Here is a 24,455-nt window from a genome sequence, read left to right as displayed (position 1 = left end):
ATCAAATAGGTTAAATTGGAGGATTGGAGGTTTGAAACCTCTCTGTATAGATGTACCACAGTTAAAAACGAATAAATGTAATTGTTCTAAAGTCATTACTGCTAATTATAAAGGGGTGGATAACATAGACATAGGCCATGAGGGTGGACAAGGACCTATGCCGTGCCAAGTTTTGGTTTAGAAAAAAGTATGATAGGTGGACACTTTCTCAAGGTGATCACAATACAATATCAAATGTATCTAGCTAGCTACAGTATTTGACACCTGTCTTATTTGCCTGCACTTTTAGCAACGCGGTTCTAATTATATACACTAGCGTTGCTTTCAATTGTATTGAGACAAAATATCTTAAAGGATCATATTATTAAACAGACTTTCCAAACGTGGGTCTGTTGTAGACCCACTTCCTCTCTGCTGACCTCATGCCAAAATAAAAGTCCTGCACATGCACCATATGTGGACAAAAAAGGAATAACTTGTGGGGGACTTTTATTTTGACATTAAGTAAGCAGAGAGGAAGTGGGTCTACAACATACCCACGTTTGGTAAGTGTGTTTAATAATACGATATTTTAGATATTTTGTTTCAAATTCCCCAGCCATAATGACCAACCGTCCTGCACAGTAGGTTCAAATGCAATTGTATTTAACTTCTGGCTTCCCACGGAAAAAAGTTTTTGTGCAATCCAATACAATTGAAAGCAATGCTACTGAATGTAAATACTACACCCGCGTTGATAAAAGCACCTACCCTAACCCCTACCTTAACTACACAAACAAAAATATCAATGCAATATGTAAAGTGTTGGTCCCATGTTTCATGAGCTGAAATAAAAGATCCACGAAATGTTCCATATGCACAAAAAGCTTATTTCTCTCAAATGTTGTGCATAAATTATTTTACATCCCTGTTAGTGAGCATTTATTCTTTGCCAAGATAATCCATCCACCTGACAGCTGTGGTGGAGACAATAAAAGGCCACTCTAAAATGTGCAGTTTTGTCACACAACACAATGTCACAATTGGCATGCTGACTGCAGGAATGTCCACCAGAGCTGTTGCCAGAGAATTTAATGTTAATTTCTCTACCATAAGCCGCCTCCAACGTTGTTTTAGAGAATTTGGCAGTACGTCCAACCGGCCTCACAACCGCAGACCACGTGTAACCACATCAGCCCAAGACATCCATATTCGTCTTCTTCACCTACGGGATCGTCTGAGACCAGCCACCCGGATGAAACTGTGGGTTTGCACAACCAAAGAATTTATGCACAAATGGACAGAAATCGTCTCAGGGAAGCTCATCTGCGTGATCATCGTCCTCACCAGGGTCTTGGCCAGTGGAGTCTGCTGAGGGGAGGACGGCTCATAATAATGGCTGGAACGGCGCAAATGGAATGGGAACATGTGTTCGATGTATTTGATACCATTCCACCTATTCCGCTCCAGCCATTACCACGAGCCCGTTCGCCACAATTAAGGTGCCATCAACCTCCTGTGGTCTGGACCTGACTGCAGTCAGTGGGCAAATGCTTACCTTCGATGGATGAATCCCGGTTTCAACTGTACCGGACAGGTGGCAGAGAGCGTGTATGACGTCGTGTGGACGAGCGGTTTGCCGACGTCAACGTTGTGAACAGAGTGCCCCATGGTGGGGTTATGGTATGGGCAGGCATAAGCTACGGACAACTTACACAATTGCATTTTATCAATGGCAATTTGAATGCACAGAGATGCCATAACGAGACCCTGAGGCCCATTATCGTGCCATTCATCCGCCGCCATCACCTCATGTTTCAGCATGATAATGCACGGCCCCATGTCGCAAGGATCTGTACACAATTCCTGGAAGATGAAAATGTCCCAGTTTTTCCATGGCCTAAATACTCACCTGACATGTCAACCATTGAGCATGTTTAGGATGCTCTGGATCAACGTGTACAACAGTGTGTTCCAGTTCCCGCCAATATCCAGCAACTTCGCACAGCCATTGAAGAGGAGTGGGAAAACATCCCACTGGCTACAATCAACAACATAACCATCTCTATGCAAAGGGAATGTGTCACGCTACATGAGGCAAATGGTGGTGTCATCAGATACTGACTGGTTTTCTGATCCACGCCCCTACCTTTTTTTAAAGGTATATTTGACCAACAGATGCATATCTGTATTACTATTCATGTGAAATCCATAGATTATGACCTAATGAATTTATTTAAATTGACTGATTTCCATATATGAACTGCAACTCAGTGCAATTTTAGAAATTGTTGCATGTTGTGTTTATATTTTTGTTCAGTGTAAATCATTAAACATTTCAACTAATGTCATAGTTGTAACGTCAGAGTTGGGACGTTCCAAGGATCCCAGATAGCAAGGACTGCTGTGCAAATTTGACAGGAAGTGAGCAGTTCAAGAGCTAGTCGCGAGAAGATTGAGGTATAATAAGAAGCCACGTCATGAAAACTTGACTGAGGAACCAAACGTTCGTGAATAATTGTTGTCATCGAAAGGGAATTATAACACAAGGGGTATCGTCAGTCGCCACAGGACTTTGGGACTGTTCGTTTGCTTTTAGGCAATTCGTTGACTGTGGTCGTTTTGCCAAGATCGTATGGAAAGATGTCAGATATCGGGGACTGGTTCAAAACAATCCCGTTCATCACCCGGTACTGGTTTGCTGGGTCGATTGCGGTTCCCTTGATAGGTAAACTGGGACTAATCAGTCCCATGTACCTCGTCTTATGGCCAGAGAACTTCTTTCACAAATTTCAGGTAAGTTATGGGCAGTGGGGTTGTTTGTGTGCTACAATTCGCTGTGTTGCTATGATAGCCTAGCATCAAGGCTAGCAGGCCTTGGATTGTACGAGGGGTGTGAATTCAGTCCAATCACAAAACAAACAGGTTGGACTTCCGGGATGCATGAAGACGCTAGTTCAACGATAGGATAGCAGCATTTTCAATAGCAATTATGTACAAATGAACTACATGATTATTTCGAAAGGTTTGGTGAATATCTCACAAATATATGATATTCCTGCATTTGTTATAGGTTTGGTTGAGTGAGGTTTGACAAATAATGTCAATACAATTCCAACAGGTGGCGCTATCACATCCTCATCATAACTGGCACCTCCCACATTACATACAGTAGTCATCATGACTCTCAAGCAAGCAAGGGTTTCATCATAGTCTTCTGACAGGTGGCGTCACAACGTGACACTAGACCCTTTTGTTACTGGACCCCACCTCTATGAAGTGGGTTCACACACACACACACACACACACACACACACACACACACGGTGTAAAGTTCTTAAGTAAAAATTCTTGAAAGTATGACATAATTATTATTTTATTTTTTAGGTATCTGTACTTTACTATTGATATTTTTGACTACTTCTACTTTTATTTCACTACGTTCCTAAAGAAAATAATGTACTTTTTACTCCATACATTTTCCCTGACACCCAAAAGTACTTGTTACATTTTCAATGCTTAGCGGGACAGGAAAGTGGTCCAATTCACTCACTTATCAAGAGATCATCCCTACTGCCTCTGATCTGGCGGACTCACTAAACACAAATGCTTCGTTTGTAAGTGATGTCTGCGTGTTGTATTGTGCCCTTGGCTATCCTTAAAAAAATAAAAAAAATATTCAAAACATCTTGTTTTCTTTAATATATACATATATTAACAGCTGGCACACCTGTGTTGGGCAGTCTGGGCTGTTGTTCCATTGGCGAGGCCACAGCTGTCACACCTGTGTTGGGCAGTCTGGGCTGTTGTTCCATTGGCGAGGTCACACCTGTGTTGGGCAGTCTGGGCTGTTGTTCCGTTGGCGAGGCCACAGCTGGCACACCTGTGTTGGGCAGTCTGGGCTGTTGTTCCGTTGGCGAGGCCACAGCTGGCACACCTGTGTTGGGCAGTCTGGGCTGTTGTTCCGTTGGCGAGGCCACAGCTGGCACACCTGTGTTGGGCAGTCTGGGCTGTTCCGTTGGCGAGGCCACAGCTGGCACACCTGTGTTGGGCAGTCTGGGCTGTTGTTCCGTTGGCGAGGCCACAGCTGGCACACCTGTGTTGGGCAGTCTGGGCTGTTGTTCCGTTGGCGAGGCCACAGCTGTCACACCTGTGTTGGGCAGTCTGGGCTCTTGTTCCATTGGCGAGGCCACAGCTGGCACACCTGTGTTGGGCAGTCTGGGCTGTTGTTCCGTTGGCGAGGCCACAGCTGGCACACCTGTGTTGGGCAGTCTGGGCTGTTGTTCCGTTGGCGAGGCCACAGCTGGCACACCTGTGTTGGGCAGTCTGGGCTGTTGTTCCGTTGGCGAGGCCACAGCTGGCACACCTGTGTTGGGCAGTCTGGGCTGTTGTTCCATTGGCGAGGCCACAGCTGTCACACCTGTGTTGGGCAGTCTGGGCTGTTGTTCCATTGGCGAGGTCACACCTGTGTTGGGCAGTCTGGGCTGTTGTTCCATTGGCGAGGCCACAGCTGTCACACCTGTGTTGGGCAGTCTGGGCTCTTGTTCCATTGGCGAGGCCACAGCTGTCACACCTGTGTTGGGCAGTCTGGGCTGTTGTTCCATTGGCGAGGCCACAGCTGGCACACCTGTGTTGGGCAGTCTGGGCTGTTGTTCCATTGGCGAGGCCACAGCTGGCACACCTGTGTTGGGCAGTCTGGGCTGTTGTTCCATTGGCGAGGCCACAGCTGGCACACCTGTGTTGTGCAGTCTGGGCTGTTGTTCCGTTGGCGAGGCCACAGCTGGCACACCTGTGTTGGGCAGTCTGGGCTGTTGTTCCGTTGGCGAGGCCACAGCTGTCACACCTGTGTTGGGCAGTCTGGGCTCTTGTTCCATTGGCGAGGCCACAGCTGGCACACCTGTGTTGGGCAGTCTGGGCTGTTGTTCCGTTGGCGAGGCCACAGCTGGCACACCTGTGTTGGGCAGTCTGGGCTGTTGTTCCGTTGGCGAGGCCACAGCTGGCACACCTGTGTTGGGCAGTCTGGGCTGTTGTTCCGTTGGCGAGGCCACAGCTGGCACACCTGTGTTGGGCAGTCTGGGCTGTTGTTCCATTGGCGAGGCCACAGCTGTCACACCTGTGTTGGGCAGTCTGGGCTGTTGTTCCATTGGCGAGGTCACACCTGTGTTGGGCAGTCTGGGCTGTTGTTCCGTTGGCGAGGCCACAGCTGGCACACCTGTGTTGGGCAGTCTGGGCTGTTGTTCCGTTGGCGAGGCCACAGCTGGCACACCTGTGTTGGGCAGTCTGGGCTGTTCCGTTGGCGAGGCCACAGCTGGCACACCTGTGTTGGGCAGTCTGGGCTGTTGTTCCGTTGGCGAGGCCACAGCTGGCACACCTGTGTTGGGCAGTCTGGGCTGTTGTTCCATTGGCGAGGCCACAGCTGTCACACCTGTGTTGGGCAGTCTGGGCTCTTGTTCCATTGGCGAGGCCACAGCTGTCACACCTGTGTTGGGCAGTCTGGGCTGTTGTTCCATTGGCGAGGCCACAGCTGGCACACCTGTGTTGGGCAGTCTGGGCTGTTGTTCCATTGGCGAGGCCACAGCTGGCACACCTGTGTTGGGCAGTCTGGGCTGTTGTTCCATTGGCGAGGCCACAGCTGGCACACCTGTGTTGGGCAGTCTGGGCTGTTGTTCCATTGGCGAGGCCACAGCTGGCACACCTGTGTTGGGCAGTCTGGGCTGTTGTTCCATTGGCGAGGCCACAGCTGGCACACCTGTGTTGGGCAGTCTGGGCTGTTGTTCCATTGGCGAGGCCACAGCTGGCACACCTGTGTTGGGCAGTCTGGGCTGTTGTTCCATTGGCGAGGCCACAGCTGGCACACCTGTGTTGGGCTGTTGTTCCATTGGCGAGGCCACAGCTGGCACACCTGTGTTGGGCAGTCTGGGCTGTTGTTCCATTGGCGAGGCCACAGCTGTCACACCTGTGTTGGGCAGTCTGGGCTCTTGTTCCATTGGCGAGGCCACAGCTGTCACACCTGTGCTGGGCAGTCTGGGCTGTTGTTCCATTGGGTTTTTGTGTAAACCAGTGCAGTGCCCCAACCCGGTCAGATGGCCCAGGGTGTATGTTTTAGGGTTCTCACGATACCAGTATTGCAATACTTGGAAGTATCGTGGCAACAAAACATGAAGCAGACATCATTTGTTGAGAAAAAAACATTCTGAAGTTGTAAACACACAGCCTTCTGTTAACAGTCACATTAGTCTTTTTCTCCCAACTATGCTTATATCATAGACTGTTACATACAGGCAGGTTTTAAAGAACCGTAGAGTTTAGTCTGCTTTGGGTTTTCCTGGTATCACAATACGTGGCTGGTATCCTGAATACCCTAGTGTGTTTACATCAACCAGTGAATGTGACAGTTGAGTTCACATTTTGTCACTGTGACCTGGTGCCCCATTACATCACATGTGAATAAAGTGTTTAGCTGTGGAGGGCCTGCCAAGCTCCAGCTCTCCTCCCACCTGTTACTCTCCCCCACCTGCACCCCCCCCCCCCCCCCCCCCTCCACACACACACACACACTAGTTACTGCCCTGGCACCCCCTGCCCCCAGTTACTGCCCTGGCACCCCCTGCCCCCAGTTACTGCCCTGGCACCCCCTGCCCCCAGTTACTGCCCTGGCACCCCCTGCCCCCAGTTACTGCCCTGGCACTCCCCCACACACACCAGTTACTGCCCTGACATGCCTAAATGCTAACAGACTATGATCTTTCTCTCTCTCTCTATCTATCTCTCTCTCTCTCTCTATCTCTCTCTACAGGTATGGAGACCAATCACCTCCACCTTATACTTCCCTGTGGGCCCTGGAACAGGCTTCCTCTACCTAGTCAATCTTTATTTCCTCTACCAGTACTCTACCAGGCTGGAGACAGGTGGGTTCACACAGTACTCTAGCAGGCTGGAGACAGGTGGGTTCACACAGTACTCTACCAGGCTGGAGACAGGTGGGTTCACACAGTACTCTACCAGGCTGGAGACAGGTGGGTTCACACAGTACTCTAGCAGTACCCTACCAGGCTGGAGACAGGTGGGTTCACACAGTACTCTAGCAGTACTCTACCAGGCTGGAGACAGGTGGGTTCACACAGTACTCTACCAGGCTGGAGACAGGTGGGTTCACACAGTACTCTACCAGGCTGGAGACAGGTGGGTTCACACAGTACTCTAGCAGTACTCTACTAGGCTGGAGACAGGTGGGTTCACACAGTACTCTAGCAGTACTCTACTAGGCTGGAGACAGGTGGGTTCACACAGTACTCTAGCAGTACTCTACTAGGCTGGAGACAGGTGGGTTCACACAGTACTCTAGCAGTACTCTACTAGGCTGGAGACAGGTGGGTTCACATCGTCCTCTAGCAGGGGCCGGTTCGGGACCATGTAACGTTACAGAACGTTCAGATACAAACCTTCATGTAGAATAGGGAGTTGTCAGGGAAACAGAATGAATAGATCTGCAACAAGGTTCAGAATGTTACACATCACTGAGTCGTCCTATACCCCAGTGGAGACAGGTGGGTTCACGCCAGGTCACAGAGGCTGGAGACAGGTGGGTTCACGCCAGGTCACAGAGGCTGGAGACAGGTGGGTTCACGCCAGGTCACAGAGGCTGGAGACAGGTGGGTTCACGCCAGGTCACAGAGGCTGGAGACAGGTGGGTTCACGCCAGGTCACAGAGGCTGGAGACAGGTGGGTTCACGCCAGGTCACAGAGGCTGGAGACAGGTGGGTTCACGCCAGGTCACAGAGGCTGGAGACAGGTGGGTTCACGCCAGGTCACAGAGGCTGGAGACAGGTGGGTTCACGCCAGGTCACAGAGGCTGGAGACAGGTGGGTTCACGCCAGGTCACAGAGGCTGGAGACAGGTGGGTTCACGCCAGGTCACAGAGGCTGGAGACAGGTGGGTTCACGCCAGGTCACAGAGGCTGGAGACAGGTGGGTTCACGCCAGGTCACAGAGGCTGGAGACAGGTGGGTTCACGCCAGGTCACAGAGGCTGGAGACAGGTGGGTTCACGCCAGGTCACAGAGGCTGGAGACAGGTGGGTTCACGCCAGGTCACAGAGGCTGGAGACAGGTGGGTTCACGCCAGGTCACAGAGGCTGGAGACAGGTGGGTTCACGCCAGGTCACAGAGGCTGGAGACAGGTGGGTTCACGCCAGGTCACAGGCTGGAGACAGGTGGGTTCACGCCAGGTCACAGAGGCTGGAGACAGGTGGGTTCACGCCAGGTCACAGAGGCTGGAGACAGGTGGGTTCACGCCAGGTCACAGAGGCTGGAGACAGGTGGGTTCACGCCAGGTCACAGAGGCTGGAGACAGGTGGGTTCACGCCAGGTCACAGAGGCTGGAGACAGGTGGGTTCACGCCAGGTCACAGAGGCTGGAGACAGGTGGGTTCACGCCAGGTCACAGAGGCTGGAGACAGGTGGGTTCACGCCAGGTCACAGAGGCTGGAGACAGGTGGGTTCACGCCAGGTCACACAGGCTGGAGACAGGTGGGTTCACGCCAGGTCACACAGGCTGGAGACAGGTGGGTTCACGCCAGGTCACAGAGGCTGGAGACAGGTGGGTTCACGCCAGGTCACAGAGGCTGGAGACAGGTGGGTTCACGCCAGGTCACAGAGGCTGGAGACAGGTGGGTTCACGCCAGGTCACAGAGGCTGGAGACAGGTGGGTTCACGCCAGGTCACAGAGGCTGGAGACAGGTGGGTTCACGCCAGGTCACAGAGGCTGGAGACAGGTGGGTTCACGCCAGGTCACAGAGGCTGGAGACAGGTGGGTTCACATCGTCCTCTAGCAGGGGCCGGTTCGGGACCATGTAACGTTACAGAACGTTCAGATACAAACCTTCATGTAGAATAGAGAGTTGTCAGGGAAACAGAATGAATAGATCTGCAACAAGGTTCAGAATGTTACACATCACTGAGTAGTCCTATACCCCAGTGGAGACAGGTGGGTTCACGCCAGGTCACAGAGGCTGGAGACAGGTGGGTTCACGCCAGGTCACAGAGGCTGGAGACAGGTGGGTTCACGCCAGGTCACAGAGGCTGGAGACAGGTGGGTTCACGCCAGGTCACAGAGGCTGGAGACAGGTGGGTTCACGCCAGGTCACAGAGGCTGGAGACAGGTGGGTTCACGCCAGGTCACAGAGGCTGGAGACAGGTGGGTTCACGCCAGGTCACAGAGGCTGGAGACAGGTGGGTTCACGCCAGGTCACAGAGGCTGGAGACAGGTGGGTTCACGCCAGGTCACAGAGGCTGGAGACAGGTGGGTTCACGCCAGGTCACAGAGGCTGGAGACAGGTGGGTTCACGCCAGGTCACAGAGGCTGGAGACAGGTGGGTTCACGCCAGGTCACAGAGGCTGGAGACAGGTGGGTTCACGCCAGGTCACAGAGGCTGGAGACAGGTGGGTTCAGGTCAGAGGCTAGCTATGGTGACAGTCTGCCAGCTCTCATTAGCCGTTATGTCTGAGGGTAAATAATACATGTTGAGCCTGTCATGTGGAGATATATATATATATATACATCCATACACACACACACAAGAATGTAGTATGTTTATGGGATAGATGGAGGTGAAAGGTAGGAGAGAGCAGGCTTAAAGAGCAGTGGGCTGTATTGGAACCCATGCTGACAGCGGTACATGGTAGATGCGCTCCAGAGGCAGCGGGTTAGACAGCTACACCACCCCAGGCCACACCGATCACTTCTCATCGCTAGTCAGGCTCCATTATAGAGCTGATCTGTTACACAACATTAGGACTGTAGGAGGAAGCAGAGCATGTCGTTCACTACACATGGAGCTTTTTCATTCAAATCTTGTGATCATGGTGGGGCTAGGCAATAGAATATGATTTAAATAAATAATTGCGATGATTAAATAAATAATTGTGCTGTTAGGTCTGTATGTACAGTATTTTGTGATGACACCTATTGCCTGTGGCTCAAATAAAGCTCTCTCAATTTTAATTCAAAGGGGCTTTATTGGCATGGGAAACATGTTTACATTGCAAATGAAATAAATAAACAATCCCTCTCTCTTTTCTTCCAGGTGCGTTTGATGGGCGTCCGGCTGACTTTGTGTTCATGCTGCTCTTCAACTGGCTCTGCATCGTTGTATCCTTTATCTGCTTATCAATATGATGCCTTTTATGCAGCTGACAACTTTATCAGTCATAGTAAATCAATTAGCCATACGTTTAACTTATCGTCTCCGTCTGAAAACCTCTTCGTACGTTTAACGTATCGTCTCCGTCTGAAAACCTCTTCGCACGTTTAACTTATCGTCTCGGTCTGAAAACCTCTTCGTACGTTTAACTTATCGTCTCCGTCTGAAAACCTCTTCGTACGTTTAACTTATCGTCTCCGTCTGAAAACCTCTTCGTACGTTTAACTTATCGTCGCCGTCTGAAAACCTTCAAAACAAACTTTTCATGTTTTCAGGAAAAAGGAACATACCATTATGAAACTTTAAATGTTTTGTGTCCTTGAGTCATGAGAATGGTCAGAGAACATTGAGGGGAGTTAATTTAAAGCGGTAATGTAACTCCAATTTTGTGAATATATTTTTTTACAAGGTTTTCATCAGACAGCGACGTTATGCTGTTTTGTAAATTGTTAAAGGTAGGCTAATAGTTGTTCATGTTTTGTTCCATGAACTGCCATTGTTTTTGCCTCCTGGGTCTAGGCCTTGTTATAGTATGTATTATTAGAGCCGCCCCCTGCCTGTTAAGCTGCCTAGCAACAGTTCAGCCCCTTTCCAGTGGCCTATCTACAATCTGTTTCTCTGTACAGCCATGTGGTACAGCCAAACCAGTCTGTTTCTCTGTACAGCCAAACCCCCTGCCTGCTAGTGGCCTGGCTACAGTCTCTGTACAGCCAAACCCCCTGCCTGCTAGTGGCCTGGCTACAGTCTCTGTACAGCCAAACCCCCTGCATGCTAGTGGCCTAGTTACAGGCTCTGTACAGCCAAACCCCCTGCCTGCTAGTGGCCTAGTTACAGGCTCTGTACAGCCAAACCCCCTGCCTGCTAGTGGCCTAGTTACAGGCTCTGTACAGCCAAACCCCCTGCCTGCTAGTGGCCTGGCTACAGTCTCTGTACAGCCAACCCCCCTGCCTGCTAGTGGCCTAGCTACAGTCTCTGTACAGCCAAACCCCCTGCCTGCTAGTGGCCTAGCTACAGTCTCTAGACAGCCAAACCCCCTGCCTGCTAGTGGCCTAGCTACAGTCTCTGTACAGCCAAACCCCCTGCCTGCTAGTGGCCTGGCTACAGTCTCTGTACAGCCAAACCCCCTGCCTGCTAGTGGCCTAGCTACAGTCTCTGTACAGCCATGTGGTTAATGCAGGTCATATGGATGGACAACACTACTGACATGAAAGATCTGGTTGACATACAGCCTCTGTCTTTCTGCCCATGCTGCCTCAGTTACTGTGTTGTGGTTCCAGAACCTCAGTACAGCTGGAATGGATCATTAGGCTCCTCTATGCTCCATGACAGAACAGACACAGTAGTTCTGTTGTCAAGTCATCTGTTCCACTGCTTTTCCTTTTGGGTAACGAAAAGGGAAATGACGGTCCGGGTATGTGGCCTGTTTATGTAGAACTAGATGAGAGTTTGATTCAACATGTGTAAAATAATTGATCCTGACAGGAAGAATACAGGTTTCCTTGACATTGCTTGTGTAGATAACCGGCTTAATGATGGACATGCAGGTACGTTTCTTCCTCCTATTTTCTCTCTGTCCTTAGATTAGAATAATTAAGACCTGTTGCCTTTTTCATTTACCACGACGTTCCAAGACAAATAGTCAAACTAGTCAAACCCTGCATTAAAGGCTGTCAGCCCATCCCTATTGTACCTGTCAAGGATAGGCAAGGCTTTATGTGTGTATGTGTGTATGTATGTATGTATCAGCAATCAAGTTTTCAAGAAAATTGACTTTCTAGAAGCAAAGTGTCACTGGCCACGACATCATGATGATGCAAAACAACTTGACTGCTGACATGCAAAACATATTGGGACTGAATCAACAGAGGACTATTGGAACAATACCAACACGTACTGTAGTTTGAGTGGATTGTCCCTTTAATCTGTAGAACATCATGTAAACTAGGTTCATTAAGAAGGTCGGATGATCAGACTGGTCCAGTTTATCACGACGGGGAGTTACTGTCGGATGATCAGACTGGTCCAGTTTATCACAACGGGGAGTTACTGTCGGATGATCAGACTGGTCCAGTTTATCACGACGGGGAGTTACTGTCGGATGATCAGACTGGTCCAGTTTATCACGACGGGGAGTTACTGTCGGATGATCAGACTGGTCCAGTTTATCACAACGGGGAGTTGCTGTCGGATGATCAGACTGGTCCAGTTTATCACGACGGGGAGTTGCTGGTGGATGATCAGACTGGTCCAGTTTATCACGACGGGGAGTTACTGGTGGATGATCAGACTGGTCCAGTTTATCACGACGGGGAGTTACTGGTGGATGATCAGACTGGTCCAGTTTATCACGACGGGGAGTTACTGGTGGATGATCAGACTGGTCCAGTTTATCACGACGGGGAGTTACTGGTGGATGATCAGACTGGTCTAGTTTATCACGACGGGGAGTTACTGGTGGATGATCAGACTGGTCTAGTCTGCTGTATCTTGTTTCACAGAGGGGCCGACAATCGGGCTGTGTCCCAAATGGCACCCTATTCCCTTTATTGTGCAGTCTGGTCAAAAGTAGTGCACTAAATAGGGAATAGGGTGCCATTTGGGACAGTCCCTCAGACAGCTCTAAGTCATCAGTCTCTGACAGCTAAGAGACTAGTCGTCCCGCCTCAGTGCTACTGACCATAAATCTACCAGAGGTCATCACAACCACTGTCATTTAGTGTAAACAAACTGGACACTTCCGTGGTCACCGTGACAATAACAACTATGCCATCTACAGCTTCAGTGCTAAGGTATCTCTGCTGACTGTGTGCTGCTGTGTCACTGCAGCCTCTTGGCCAGTTGGTTTGTAAAAATGGGAGGATGTATCTATAACCTACATTATTAGATAAAACTAATGAATGAGGTTTTGGTCCACCTCGTCTTATGAAATGACTGATTGAGAACTACTATTACCTCTACCTACATATACATATTAACCAGTGCCCCCGCACATTGACTCTGTATGGTACCCCCTGTGTATAGCCTCCACATTGACTCTGTACTGGTACCCCCTGTATATAGCCTCCAAATGGACTCTGTACCGATACCCCTGTATATAGCCTCCACATTGACTCTGTACCGGTACCCCTGTATATAGCCTCCACATTGACTCTCTACTGGTCCCCCCTGTATATAGCCTCCACATTGACTCTGTACCGATACCCCTGTATATAGCCTCCACATTGACTCTGTACTGGTCCCCCCTGTATATAGCCTCCACTCTGACTCTGTATGGTACCCCCTGTATATAGCCTCCACATTGACTCGGTACCGGTACCCCCTGTATATAGCCTCCACATTGACTCTGTACCGGTACCCCTGTATATAGCCTCCACATTGACTCTCTACTGGTCCCCCCTGTATATAGCCTCCACATTGACTCTGTACCGATACCCCTGTATATAGCCTCCACATTGACTCTGTACTGGTCCCCCCTGTATATAGCCTCCACTCTGACTCTGTATGGTACCCCCTGTATATAGCCTCCACATTGACTCGGTACCGGTACCCCCTGTATATAGCCTCCACATTGACTCTGTACCGGTACCCCCTGTATATAGCCTCCACATTGACTCTGTACCGGTACCCCTGTATATAGCCTCCACATTGACTCTGTACCGGTACCCCCTGTATATAGCCTCCACATTGACTCTGTACCGGTACCCCCTGTATATAGCTTCCACATTGACTCTCTACTGGTACCCCCTGTATATAGTCTCCACATTGACTCTGTACCAGTACCCCTGTATATAGCCTCCACATTGACTCTGTACCGGTACCCCCTGTATATAGCCTCCACATTGACTCTGTACCGGTACCCCCTGTATATAGCCTCCACATTGACTCTGTACCAATACCCCTGTATATAGCCTCCACATTGACTCTGTATGGTACCCCCTGTATATAGCCTCCACATTGACTCTGTACCGGTACCCCTGTATATAGCCTCCACATTGACTCTGTACCGGTACCCCCTGTATATAGCCTCCACATTGACTCTGTATGGTACCCCCTGTATATAGCCTCCACATTGACTCTGTACCGGTACCCCCTGTATATAGCCTCCACATTGACTCTGTATGGTACCCCCTGTATATAGCCTCCACATTGACTCTGTATGGTACCCCCTGTATATAGCCTCCACATTGACTCTGTACCGGTGCCTCACTATTGTTATTTTACTGCTGCTCTTAAATTATTTGTTTTATATTTTACTTATCTATTGTTTTACTTAACACTTATTTTTCTTAACTGCATTGTTGGTTAAGGGCTTGTAATGAAGAATTTCACTGTAAGGTCTACCTACACCTGTTGTATTCGGCGCATGTGACAAATACAATTTGATTTGAAAATATGCAAATGCTGTTGTGTTTTCCAGCTCCTGATGATCCCGTTGATAATGTCCGTCCTGTACGTGTGGGCTCAGCTGAACAGAGAAACCATCGTCTCCTTCTGGTTTGGGACACGCTTCAAAGCATGTTATCTACCCTGGGTCATCCTCGGGTTCAACTACATTATTGGGGGCTCGTAAGTAGTTCCATTATTTAGTCAACAATCCAACATGTTAGAACTACATTTTACATTTGAACAGAAATGTCAAAATGCTATATGTCTTGGTTGTTCTCATCTCCAGTGTTGTCAATGAACTGATTGGGAACCTGGTGGGTCATCTGTACTTCTTCCTGATGTTTAAATACCCCATGGACCTGGGAGGCAGGTCCTTCCTGTCAACACCTGACTTCCTGTGAGTTCCTCTGCCTGTCTGGTGTTGCTGAACACAGCCCTGTTGTCCTCTGTGATTCCTTCTTCTACATGTCAGAGATGCATGTCTGTTTTAATGCAGTATGCTTTCTTCTGTCTCCTCTACAGGTACCGCTTCCTGCCCAACAGACGAGGGGGCGTGTCTGGGTTTGGAGCTCCACCCAGCAGGAGACCTGCAGCTCCCGAGGCCGGTGGTGGTGGTGGTGGAGGAGGTATGGGAGGACGTCATGCCTGGGGAGCTGGCTTCCGTCTAGGGGACGACTGAGGAGACTGTCCTACCGAGTAGCAGGACAAAGACTCTTGTCTCCACTCCTCAAGACTACTGCCGATGTCCAAATTAAAGAAAGCAGATTGTTTTTGTATCCAACTCCCCTTCCTTTGGACTGTTCAGAAAAGATCTCAGCTGTGGATATGATCAGCATGTTATTCTTTCAGTGCTCTCTTTTACACAAGATGCCATATCTGATTACACTGTAATTACAGGGCTCCTCCTAACCAGTGTGTTGCCTCAGCCAGCCTTTTCAGAGCGTGGGTTTGGCTATTTAGAAAAGCATTGTTCTGGGAGAGAACAGCCGAGCACTAAGGACTGAATTCTCTCTGCTCCTCTCTCCTTTAAATAGAACACGGGGCAACAGCAACACTCACGCTGGCTGTGTAGATAGGGGCTCATATATAATACACCCCCCCCCCAGTCTGCGCTGTTGTATGATCACACCACCACACTGAATGTTTGTCTGTTTTGAATGGGGGAGTAGAGTAGAAGAAAATCTAATCTTCAACATAGTATAATGATGCAGTTTGTATTGTGAGAGATGCCTACAGTACGTGCTCCAACTGTCCCAGTAGATGCTTTGGATCCATAAAACTGCAGTGTCATGGTTCTGTTTCTCCTTTGATTTAGCTCTGCAACACGGCAATTAAATGAAACTGCAAGATTTGATTTATACCCCCAGTTGGCGTGTAATGATGACTTACACACTCAGCTGTGAAATGGGTATCAACTGTTTTCACGATGAGTAATTTGCTTGTTGCCAACTTGATTTTCATTCAGAAGATGATCCAGTCTAAATAGCAGCACACTTCACCAGGGTTAGGGTCAATTTCAATTCAAGAAGTTAACATTGTTTCTCCCCTCAGAAGTATTGAGGAAAAGAAATTTACCCCGACACACATGTACAGTGACCCTTATCTTTCAGTTGTGTATCTTGTTTTTTTTGGCTGGGTCTGCTTCTCTAACTTTTGTACAATGCCATTTTGTACTTGAGTAAACAGAACGTGACAACTTTTCAGTTTTTGTTGCATAAAAAATCTTTGAACATTGTACTGAAGTAATCAAATCCTGTGCACTTCTCCATCTCAATTGCATGTCTCTGGAACAGAATATTCTTAAAGGGGGGAAATGCAGAACAAGGCAGCCCATATACACTGAGAACAAAACATTAACACTCCGTAACAGACTGACCAGGTGAAAGCTATGTTCCTTTGTCATTTGTTATTCACTTGAATCGGTGTAGATAAAGGGGAGGAGACAGGCTGAAGGATTTTGGAGACATGGATTGTGTAACATTCAAAGGGTGAATGGGCAAGACAAAATTCAAGTGCCTTTAAACGGGGTACGCTCCGGTTTTTGACAAGAATTGCAATGCTGCTGGGTTTTTCACGCTCAAGTTTCCCGTGTGTATCAAGAATGATCCACCCAAAGGACGTCCAGCCAACTTGACACGACGCTTTGGAGTCAACATGGATCAGCATCCTTATGGATGCTTTCAACACCTTGTAGTCCACGCTCTGAAGAATTGAGGCTGTTCTGAAGGCAAAAGGGGGTGCAACTCAATATTTGGTATACCCAGAGTGTGCGTTTCCCCTAGAGTTGATTGACATGCCCGCTTAATCTAATCAGCATAATACCAAAATCAGTCTGTTTTTGTTGTTGCATGGGCCAGTCCTCAAATCAACGCATCTACTGTGGAAGGCGGCAGAGCTACAGCTGTATTTTGTCAGACCAGGAGACATCCTGAAAATCGGTTTTCTCACAAATATCTTTAGTGTCCGAAAGGTTTGGGCTACAAACTAATACGACCAGTCTATGGAAAGATGACTCACAAACACAATGGTGTTCTCCATTTTGCTCTACGACCTTCACAAGTGTCACGGTACCAGGCTGAAAAATGAATGGAAGTAAAAAGGTTATTTCCAAGAAACGTTCCACGGTCAAATTAAACCCCCCCCCCCCAAGCTTTCTTACATCTCCCAGAAATAGGCCAGACACTTTAAAACATACTTCCTTTTGATCTGTATTTTATAATACATACAGGGGTCCTCAAATAAATAAATGATCCTCGGCATGACTATCTAAAAAACTATTCCATATGTTAGTTTAATTAGAAACCCAGCCCTGGGCCCTGAGGGTTGAGTATCTCTCTGAGTAGTGACCCTGCCCTGGGCCCTGAGGGTTGAGTATCTCTCTGAGTAGTGACCCTGAGGGTTGAGTATCTCTCTGAGTAGTGACCCAGCCCTGGGGGTTGAGTATCTCTCTGAGTAGTGACCCAGCCCTGGGGGTTGAGTATCTCTCTGAGTAGTGACCCAGCCCTGGGGGTTGAGTATCTCTCTGAGTAGTGACCCAGCCCTGGGCCCTGAGGGTTGAGTATCTCTCTGAGTAGTGACCCAGCCCTGGGGGTTGAGTATCTCTCTGAGTAGTGACCCAGCCCTGGGGGTTGAGTATCTCTCTGAGTAGTGACCCAGCCCTGGGGGTTGAGTATCTCTCTGAGTAGTGACCCAGCCCTGGGGGTTGAGTATCTCTCTGAGTAGTGACCCTGCCATGGGCCCTGAGGGTTGAGTATCTCTCTGAGTAGTGACCCTGCCCTGGGCCCTGGGGGTTGAGTATCTCTCTGAGTAGTGACCCAGCCCTGGGCCCTGAGGGTTGAGTATCTCTGAGTAGTGACCCAGCCCTGGGCCCTGAGGGTTGAGTATCTCTCTGAGTAGTGACCCAGCCCTGGGGGTTGAGTATCTCTCTGAGTAGTGACCCAGCCCTGGGGGTTGAGTATCTCTCTGAGTAGTGACCCAGCCCTGGGGGTTGAGTATCTCTCTGAGTAGTGACCCTGCCATGGGCCCTGGGGGTTGAGTATCTCTCTGAGTAGTGACCCTGCCCTGGGCCCTGAGGGTTGAGTATCTCTCTGAGTAGTGACCCTGAGGGTTGAGTATCTCTCTGAGTAGTGACCCTGCCATGGGCCCTGGGGGTTGAGTATCTCTCTGAGTAGTGACCCAGCCCTGGGCCCTGAGGGTTGAGTATCTCTCTGAGTAGTGACCCTGCCCTGGGCCCTGAGGGTTGAGTATCTCTCTGAGTAGTGACCCTGAGGGTTGAGTATCTCTCTGAGTAGTGACCCAGCCCTGGGCCCTGAGGGTTGAGTATCTCTCTGAGTAGTGACCCAGCCCTGGGGGTTGAGTATCTCTCTGAGTAGTGACCCTGCCATGGGCCCTGAGGGTTGAGTATCTCTCTGAGTAGTGACCCTGCCCTGGGCCCTGGGGGTTGAGTATCTCTCTGAGTAGTGACCCTGCCCTGGGCCCTGGGGGTTGAGTATCTCTCTGAGTAGTGACCCAGCCCTGGGCCCTGAGGGTTGAGTATCTCTCTGAGTAGTGACCCTGCCCTGAGGGTTGAGTATCTCTCTGAGTAGTGACCCAGCCCTGGGCCCTGAGGGTTGAGTATCTCTGAGTAGTGACCACTGCCCTGGGGGTTGAGTATCTCTCTGACCACTGCACAACGGATCACGAGACATCCTTCAGTTGGTTGTGTTTTATTGAGTTACAGCAGACGGATAAAAAAAAAAAAAGAGCAAGCAAAGAGATTCTTGGTAGCAGTACAGTATTCCAGATACATGTGTGAACATGATTCACTAATAGAAGAAGCAGGAAACTCAAGGAGCGAGCCATTGAAATGGAGCCTAACTACACCTAGGATATCTATGGATATCTAGAAAGCCAACACGAGAAAAGACCAGTTACTGATGCAACGGACGCTGCAATTCAAAAATGAGACTGAACTACAAAAAAACATGTACAGTGCATTTTCTTGTTTTTTTTATTCATGTCCATTCTGTGTCTGACTGTCGTCTCAGGCAGCAGTAGCATTCAGCATGAGAGAGGGGGAGAACTGTTATTGTAATGTAAGTAGGTGATTCTTAGCCTGGGTAGCAGACCTGTTTGTGTCATCATTCCACTCCTTGTCATATGCCAAACATCTGGTACCCAGGCTAGGTGATTCTATGGTCTGGTACAGAACCACTATAAACCCTTTAGTCCAATGGATGAACTCACTGGTTATCAGATCACAAGTGTTACTTGTCTATCCACTTGAAATAAGTGCCAGCTGTCAGTCACTAAATGTTTTGTTAAAAATAATTACCAACTGATGAATTGGTTTACAATTACCATCATAGTCATAAAAACCAAAACATTCCTCTTTTAGGGGTTATCGACTCCTGTTAGAAATGTAAAAACCAGCAACCCTGAAAATGTTTACAAAGCTTTTGCAATACAGAAAAATATGTACAAGGGCCCTTTTTTTATTAAGTGTAATAATAATAATGCATCAAGTCCAGCTTTGGCACTCAATGGTCTTGCCAGTCAGTGTTCTGAGTGGACTGTCCACCGTGCTGATGTCACAGGCCAGGGAGGAAATCATTGGTTCCAGATTCAACAATCTGGAGAATCTTCTGCCTGAGAAACTCAGTATCCTCTGAAACAAAGTAAAATGTCAAAACACAGACTTGTTATACAAATGGCAGACTACACCCTTTGTTGTTAACTTCCCATTTAGTTCACCTATCATTCTGCAGTTAACGTACCCATACAGCAGGCTATCAGAGGTGCTTTTCTGTTCACCAGGGGGGAAAAATCCCCAGTGATAACCACATGTGTATAATCTCAATAGCCTCTTCCTGCCAAGATGTTTTTCTGAAGGCTAAATTACAGGCATCCCGGGTGGTTCAAAGCCACAGCTGCTAGATTGTTGCTAGCCATCGCTCTGTTAAAGGGGAAACCATGACACTACTACATAACCAATTCCCCTTCATCTGGGCCATCTGTTTTGACTGAGTTACTTACAGGCATCAAGACGAGATCATTAACACTGAAATACATCCTTATCAAAGGAATGATAAACTTGCAGTACAGTAGCTTCTCATAGACTCACCGTGCTCTTCTCATCCAGTCACCCGACCAGGTTGGTCTCCCATCAGCACCTCTGGTTCTGATCCGATCTTCTGGTTCTCCAAAGCACCTTTAGTCTCGTCCCCTACAGCCATGGTCACCTTCACCCATCTGCTTCTGTCCACGTTGGCCTGTCCATGTTGGTCCCTGCTGATGTCTGTCATACTCTGGCCCAGCTTACTGGTAAACCACTGGACTATGTCCTGGTTGATGAGTTTCGACTGCAATGGAAGCTTCTCTGCGTCTTCTGCTGAAAGCAGTGTCGTCTTGGCTTCTGTGAAGTGCTGCTGGAGAATGCTGCTTGGGGGTCGTTCAGTGATCCCTGACGAGCTCTGACCATTCTGTCCTGCTTTGCCGTTGACTTTCTGGAACTGTTCCATCCAGTCCAAGGTTCCATTCTTCAGGGCGGATCGGTTTTCCTTGAACCAGCGGACAATCTCTGTGCGAGACAAACCTGTCTGTCCCTCCAGCTGGCTGTACTCCTCTGGCGACGGCCACTGGGTCTGGGTGAACACCTCTTTGAGAAGCCCTAGGGATTTCCTATCGATGGACTCAGGACTGGTGGAAGTGGTGACGATGGGAAGAGGTGAGCACCGGACTTTGCTGTCCTGTTCGTAAACACTATTCAGTATCCCTCGTTGCTCCTCAAGGCTCTTAGGACCCATGGAGTTTGCCAGGGCTTGCTCCAAGTTGTCCCGCAGTGCTCTGCGCTCTGAGAACCAGCAGTCGATCTCAGTCTTGGAGAGCCTTGTGTCCACAACAAGGTTGTCAACGTCAATTTCAGTGGGGGAGCTGGTCCTCTGAAAACTCTCCTCTAGCATCTTGAGCTGCTCAGAGGATTTGCCTTTGAGCCTCTCCAGGAGAGGAAACTGGGTGGGGACAGCCTTTTTGGGCTGACTGTCTTTCGATGCCTGGGGCTCAATCTTGATCACCTGTGGCGCCACCTTGTGATTGAGGAGTCGTTGCTCACTGAACCACTTCTTGATTTCTCCTCTAGAGAGGCCGGTGGACTCAATGAGGCGGTACACTTCCTCCTCTTCAGGGAACTGGCACTGGGTGTAACTAGCTTTCAGTACAACAATCTGGTCCGGGGTTTTATTGGAGTCTGAAGTGAAGCTGGGTTTAGGCGAAGCCACCAGTCTAGGTGCCTGAATCGTCTGGATTATGGAGGGACGTTTGATCTCTGAAGAGGCCACTACTGGAGCTACCAAGGGTCGCTTAACTGACTGCACGACCTGGTTTGCCATGGTTAGTGTGATGGGAGAACAACTGACAGCTGAGCCGTTTGCAACCTGCGTCAACACATAACTGGTCTGTCCCAGGAGGTTGAAGGGGACGGATTGAACTAGGGACTGTTGTCCTTTGGTGGACTGGGCCATCTGGGCACCGCTCAGCACGGTGAAGGTGGTCTGTGGGACTGACTGGATGGTACCGTTGAACATCTTCTTCCGAGCTTCTTCCACCTCTTCAGGGGACCAGCTGATGCCTTGCTTCAGTCTCTGGAGGGTGAACCACACCTTGATCTGTTCCTCGGGGTGCTTGGAGGCAGCGGTAAGCCAGGACAGCTCCGCTTGGGTCGGGTACGGGAACTTGGTGAAGGATGTGATGAGTGTCATGTTACTGTCCAGTGAAGGGTTGTACTTGGAGGTGTTCAAAGGGACAGCGATTTTTGGTACTAAGTTGTAGTTAGGCGGGCGCTGAAGAGAAGGCATGATATGAGAGATGCCATCTTTTAGGGTCGCTTCTGGGATGATCACGGTCCCGTTCACATTCACGGCGGCGATCTTTCTGGGGAGCTCGGGGTTGAGTCTGTCCAGTTGACTTTCTGTGAATAACCGTTTGTTGTCCGTTTTTGGCTTACTAATCTTCACTGTGGTGGATTTGCTCAGGGGGAAAGTGGCAAAGTCTTCTCCAGTCAGAAAGCCGTTGGTTGAATCACAGACGACAGCGTTGCTTGTTCCTTCTATCGACTGCTCTAGGATGGTCTGATTGTTCAGTTTGATTCTCTTGAACTTAAAGTTGCTCTCCCCTGGATGACACCTCTCGTTGTGCTCTGTCAAGGTGTCAAACTTCTTTGTGTTGAAGTTGCACACAGCACACAGGTAGAGCGGGTTGAGAATGACATTGGGGTGATTGGAGTCCACGTGTTCCTTGAACTCATTCAGGTTCTGCGTAGAGAACGGACAGTACTTGCATTCATAGCCTCCCTGCTGCTTCCTCGGAGGCCTTGGATCCACCGCATTAGGTTTCTCAGGGGCCGGCGACTCCCGACGTGAACCACCAGGCTCTGTCCCAGAGCTCCAGTCCTCTCCAGGAAGCATCTCTGTGGAGCCATTCACCACTGTGCTTTTGTCATTCGCCGATACCTCCACCTCCATCTCACCTGGATCCTCTTGCCCCATCATGTCATCACCTCTAAAAACAGCATCAGCTCTACAAGGGGTCGTGGTCTTCCTTCGGCTGGCCATGGCGTGCGTAGGTCACCTGGGACTGTTAGACGGATGTTGTAGGGGAAATGAGGGGATGTTTGTCTTGTGAAGAATATGCACTTGTTCCTGCTGACTGTTAATGTCAGCTCCAATGAGGGAATTCATGAGACTTCATCCCAGATCACCCAACCTGGGGGAGAGAGAGAGAGGAGAAATTAAACAAGGACATTCCTGCAATAACCTGAAAACAGACCATATTAAAATCTCAAAACGCCGGTTCAATAGTCTGCATCATTTTTCTTCCTCTTTTCTACGTAACATAAATGGCCATGGTAATAAGGCCTAACTCCGCAATGAACATGTCCCTAAACCATTGTACATATTCAGAGTCATTGTTCTCCATCCCTCTGTCACAGGGCCTAGCTTGTCCCTTCTGTGACAAAACAAGCATTTCAAACTCAATGACGGTAATCCTGGAAACCCAAAACTGCTTCCGATCCCGTCTCCCTAGTAACAGATTACATGTGTCATCTCTCTGTTGAAGCTGCAATATGTAACCGTCTCCCTAGTAACAGATTACATGTGTCATCTCTCTGTTAAAGCTGCAATATGTAACCGTCTCCCTAGTAACAGATTACATATGTCATCTCTCTGTTGAAGCTGCAATATGTAACCGTCTCCCTAGTAACAGATTACATGTGTCATCTCTCTGTTGAAGCTGCAATATGTAACCGTCTCCCTAGTAACAGATTACATATGTCATCTCTCTGTTAAAGCTGCAATATGTAACCGTCTCCCTAGTAACAGATTACATGTGTCATCTCTGTTGAAGCTGCAATATGTAACCGTCTCCCTAGTAACAGATTACATATGTCATCTCTGTTGAAGCTGCAATATGTAACCGTCTCCCTAGTAACAGATTACATATGTCATCTCTCTGTTGAAGCTGCAATATGTCACTTTTATGGGCAACACACAGAAATATGTGTTAATAGATCTGTCACTCATTGAAAGCAAGTCTAAGAAGCTGTAGATCTGTTCTGTGTGCAATGTTCTTTTTTTGTGTGTATCATTTACGGTTTTCACTTTTGTACACTAGTATCAAACAGCTGAAAATACTATCTTTTTAGTTATGGAAAATATATTTCACAGCAGTTTAGATGGTACAATGATTCTCTACTCTATACTTGCTTGTTTTGTCACAAACTGAAATTAAGCGAACTACTTGAATTTTAGCAACCAGGAAATAGCAGAGTGATTTTCCCACAAAGTGCATCTTTAAAGGCCTAAAGCCAGTAGTACATACACCCAAAGCCAAGACAGCACCATTTTGGTGCAACATACTGTAGCTAAATCTGACAACGCACCAAACAGAATCGGCTCCAAGGTAACAGATGTGAAAAACTTCAGAGAAGCCTTAAAGATGCAATATAATACAGTACATGGATTTAATTTCCCTGGGCATTTATTTTTTAATGAAGCGATAGAGGAGCTAATTCAAGAGAGCGTGAAAGAAGTCATTGATATTCTAGTTGCCTCATGCATTACCAAATCACATTTCCATGCAACAAAACTGGAAGGGAGAACGTGTTTTTATGTAACAAACATGAGTCTTTTATAAGGGCCGATGTGTTCCGACCTCCAGCAGTGACTGAACTGATAGAATCTGCTGGACGGGACAGCAGGTAAGTGATGGTAGGAGGACTTTAATAGAAGAGTGGGCTTTGTGTGATGAATGGTGAATAATGTAGCTTTTGGCTCCAAAATGAAGATGCATATCTGTTTTCACAGTGGACTGCCTGACCTCGGATCATTTATCAGTTCACTAAATCAGGAGAAAGCTA

At 48.6% G+C, this 24,455-nt stretch overlaps 3 protein-coding genes across 5 annotated transcripts in view; 1 reads left to right on the top strand and 2 right to left on the bottom strand.

Annotated features, from left to right (window-relative positions):
- The first annotated feature begins 2,393 nt into the window (after positions 1-2,393).
- Positions 2,394-16,298, top strand: LOC120030881 (derlin-1-like). Its single transcript, XM_038976382.1, has 7 exons — positions 2,394-2,775; positions 6,776-6,887; positions 10,061-10,125; positions 11,695-11,721; positions 14,595-14,743; positions 14,850-14,960; positions 15,086-16,298. Exons 1-7 carry the CDS (start codon positions 2,623-2,625, stop codon positions 15,240-15,242), a joined length of 774 nt encoding a protein of 257 aa, XP_038832310.1. The 5' UTR covers positions 2,394-2,622; the 3' UTR covers positions 15,243-16,298.
- LOC120030880 (uncharacterized protein DKFZp434B061-like) lies at positions 3,532-6,470 on the bottom strand. Of its 3 annotated transcripts, none has more exons than XM_038976380.1 (3): positions 5,138-6,470; positions 4,445-5,038; positions 3,532-4,345 (listed from the first exon to the last, which is right to left on the bottom strand). In XM_038976380.1, exons 1-3 carry the CDS (start codon positions 6,018-6,020, stop codon positions 3,678-3,680), a joined length of 2,145 nt encoding a protein of 714 aa, XP_038832308.1. In that variant the 5' UTR covers positions 6,021-6,470; the 3' UTR covers positions 3,532-3,677. The 3 variants fall into 3 exon arrangements, with proteins under 3 accessions (XP_038832308.1, XP_038832307.1, XP_038832306.1); XM_038976379.1 differs by having other exon boundaries at positions 4,445-5,836; positions 5,882-6,470; XM_038976378.1 differs by having other exon boundaries at positions 4,445-6,470.
- A 2,478-nt stretch (positions 16,299-18,776) lies between the features above and the next one.
- Positions 18,777-24,455, bottom strand: part of LOC120030852 (zinc fingers and homeoboxes protein 2-like) — a 41,522-nt gene continuing 35,843 nt past the window's right edge. Inside the window, exons 2-3 of the mRNA XM_038976335.1 lie at positions 20,166-22,801; positions 18,777-19,709 (exon numbers count right to left, since the gene is read on the bottom strand). Of these exons, the coding sequence (XP_038832263.1) occupies positions 20,176-22,650 (2,475 nt within the window). The 5' untranslated portion in view covers positions 22,651-22,801 and the 3' untranslated portion in view covers positions 18,777-19,709; positions 20,166-20,175. The remainder of the gene's footprint in view (positions 19,710-20,165; positions 22,802-24,455) is intronic.

Source organism: Salvelinus namaycush, chromosome 37 (genome assembly GCF_016432855.1).
Source record: "Salvelinus namaycush isolate Seneca chromosome 37, SaNama_1.0, whole genome shotgun sequence".
In the NCBI taxonomy this organism is placed as follows: domain Eukaryota; kingdom Metazoa; phylum Chordata; class Actinopteri; order Salmoniformes; family Salmonidae; genus Salvelinus; species Salvelinus namaycush.
Note: the sequence above shows the minus strand (reverse complement) of the source record. Positions and strands in the feature narration are given on the sequence as shown.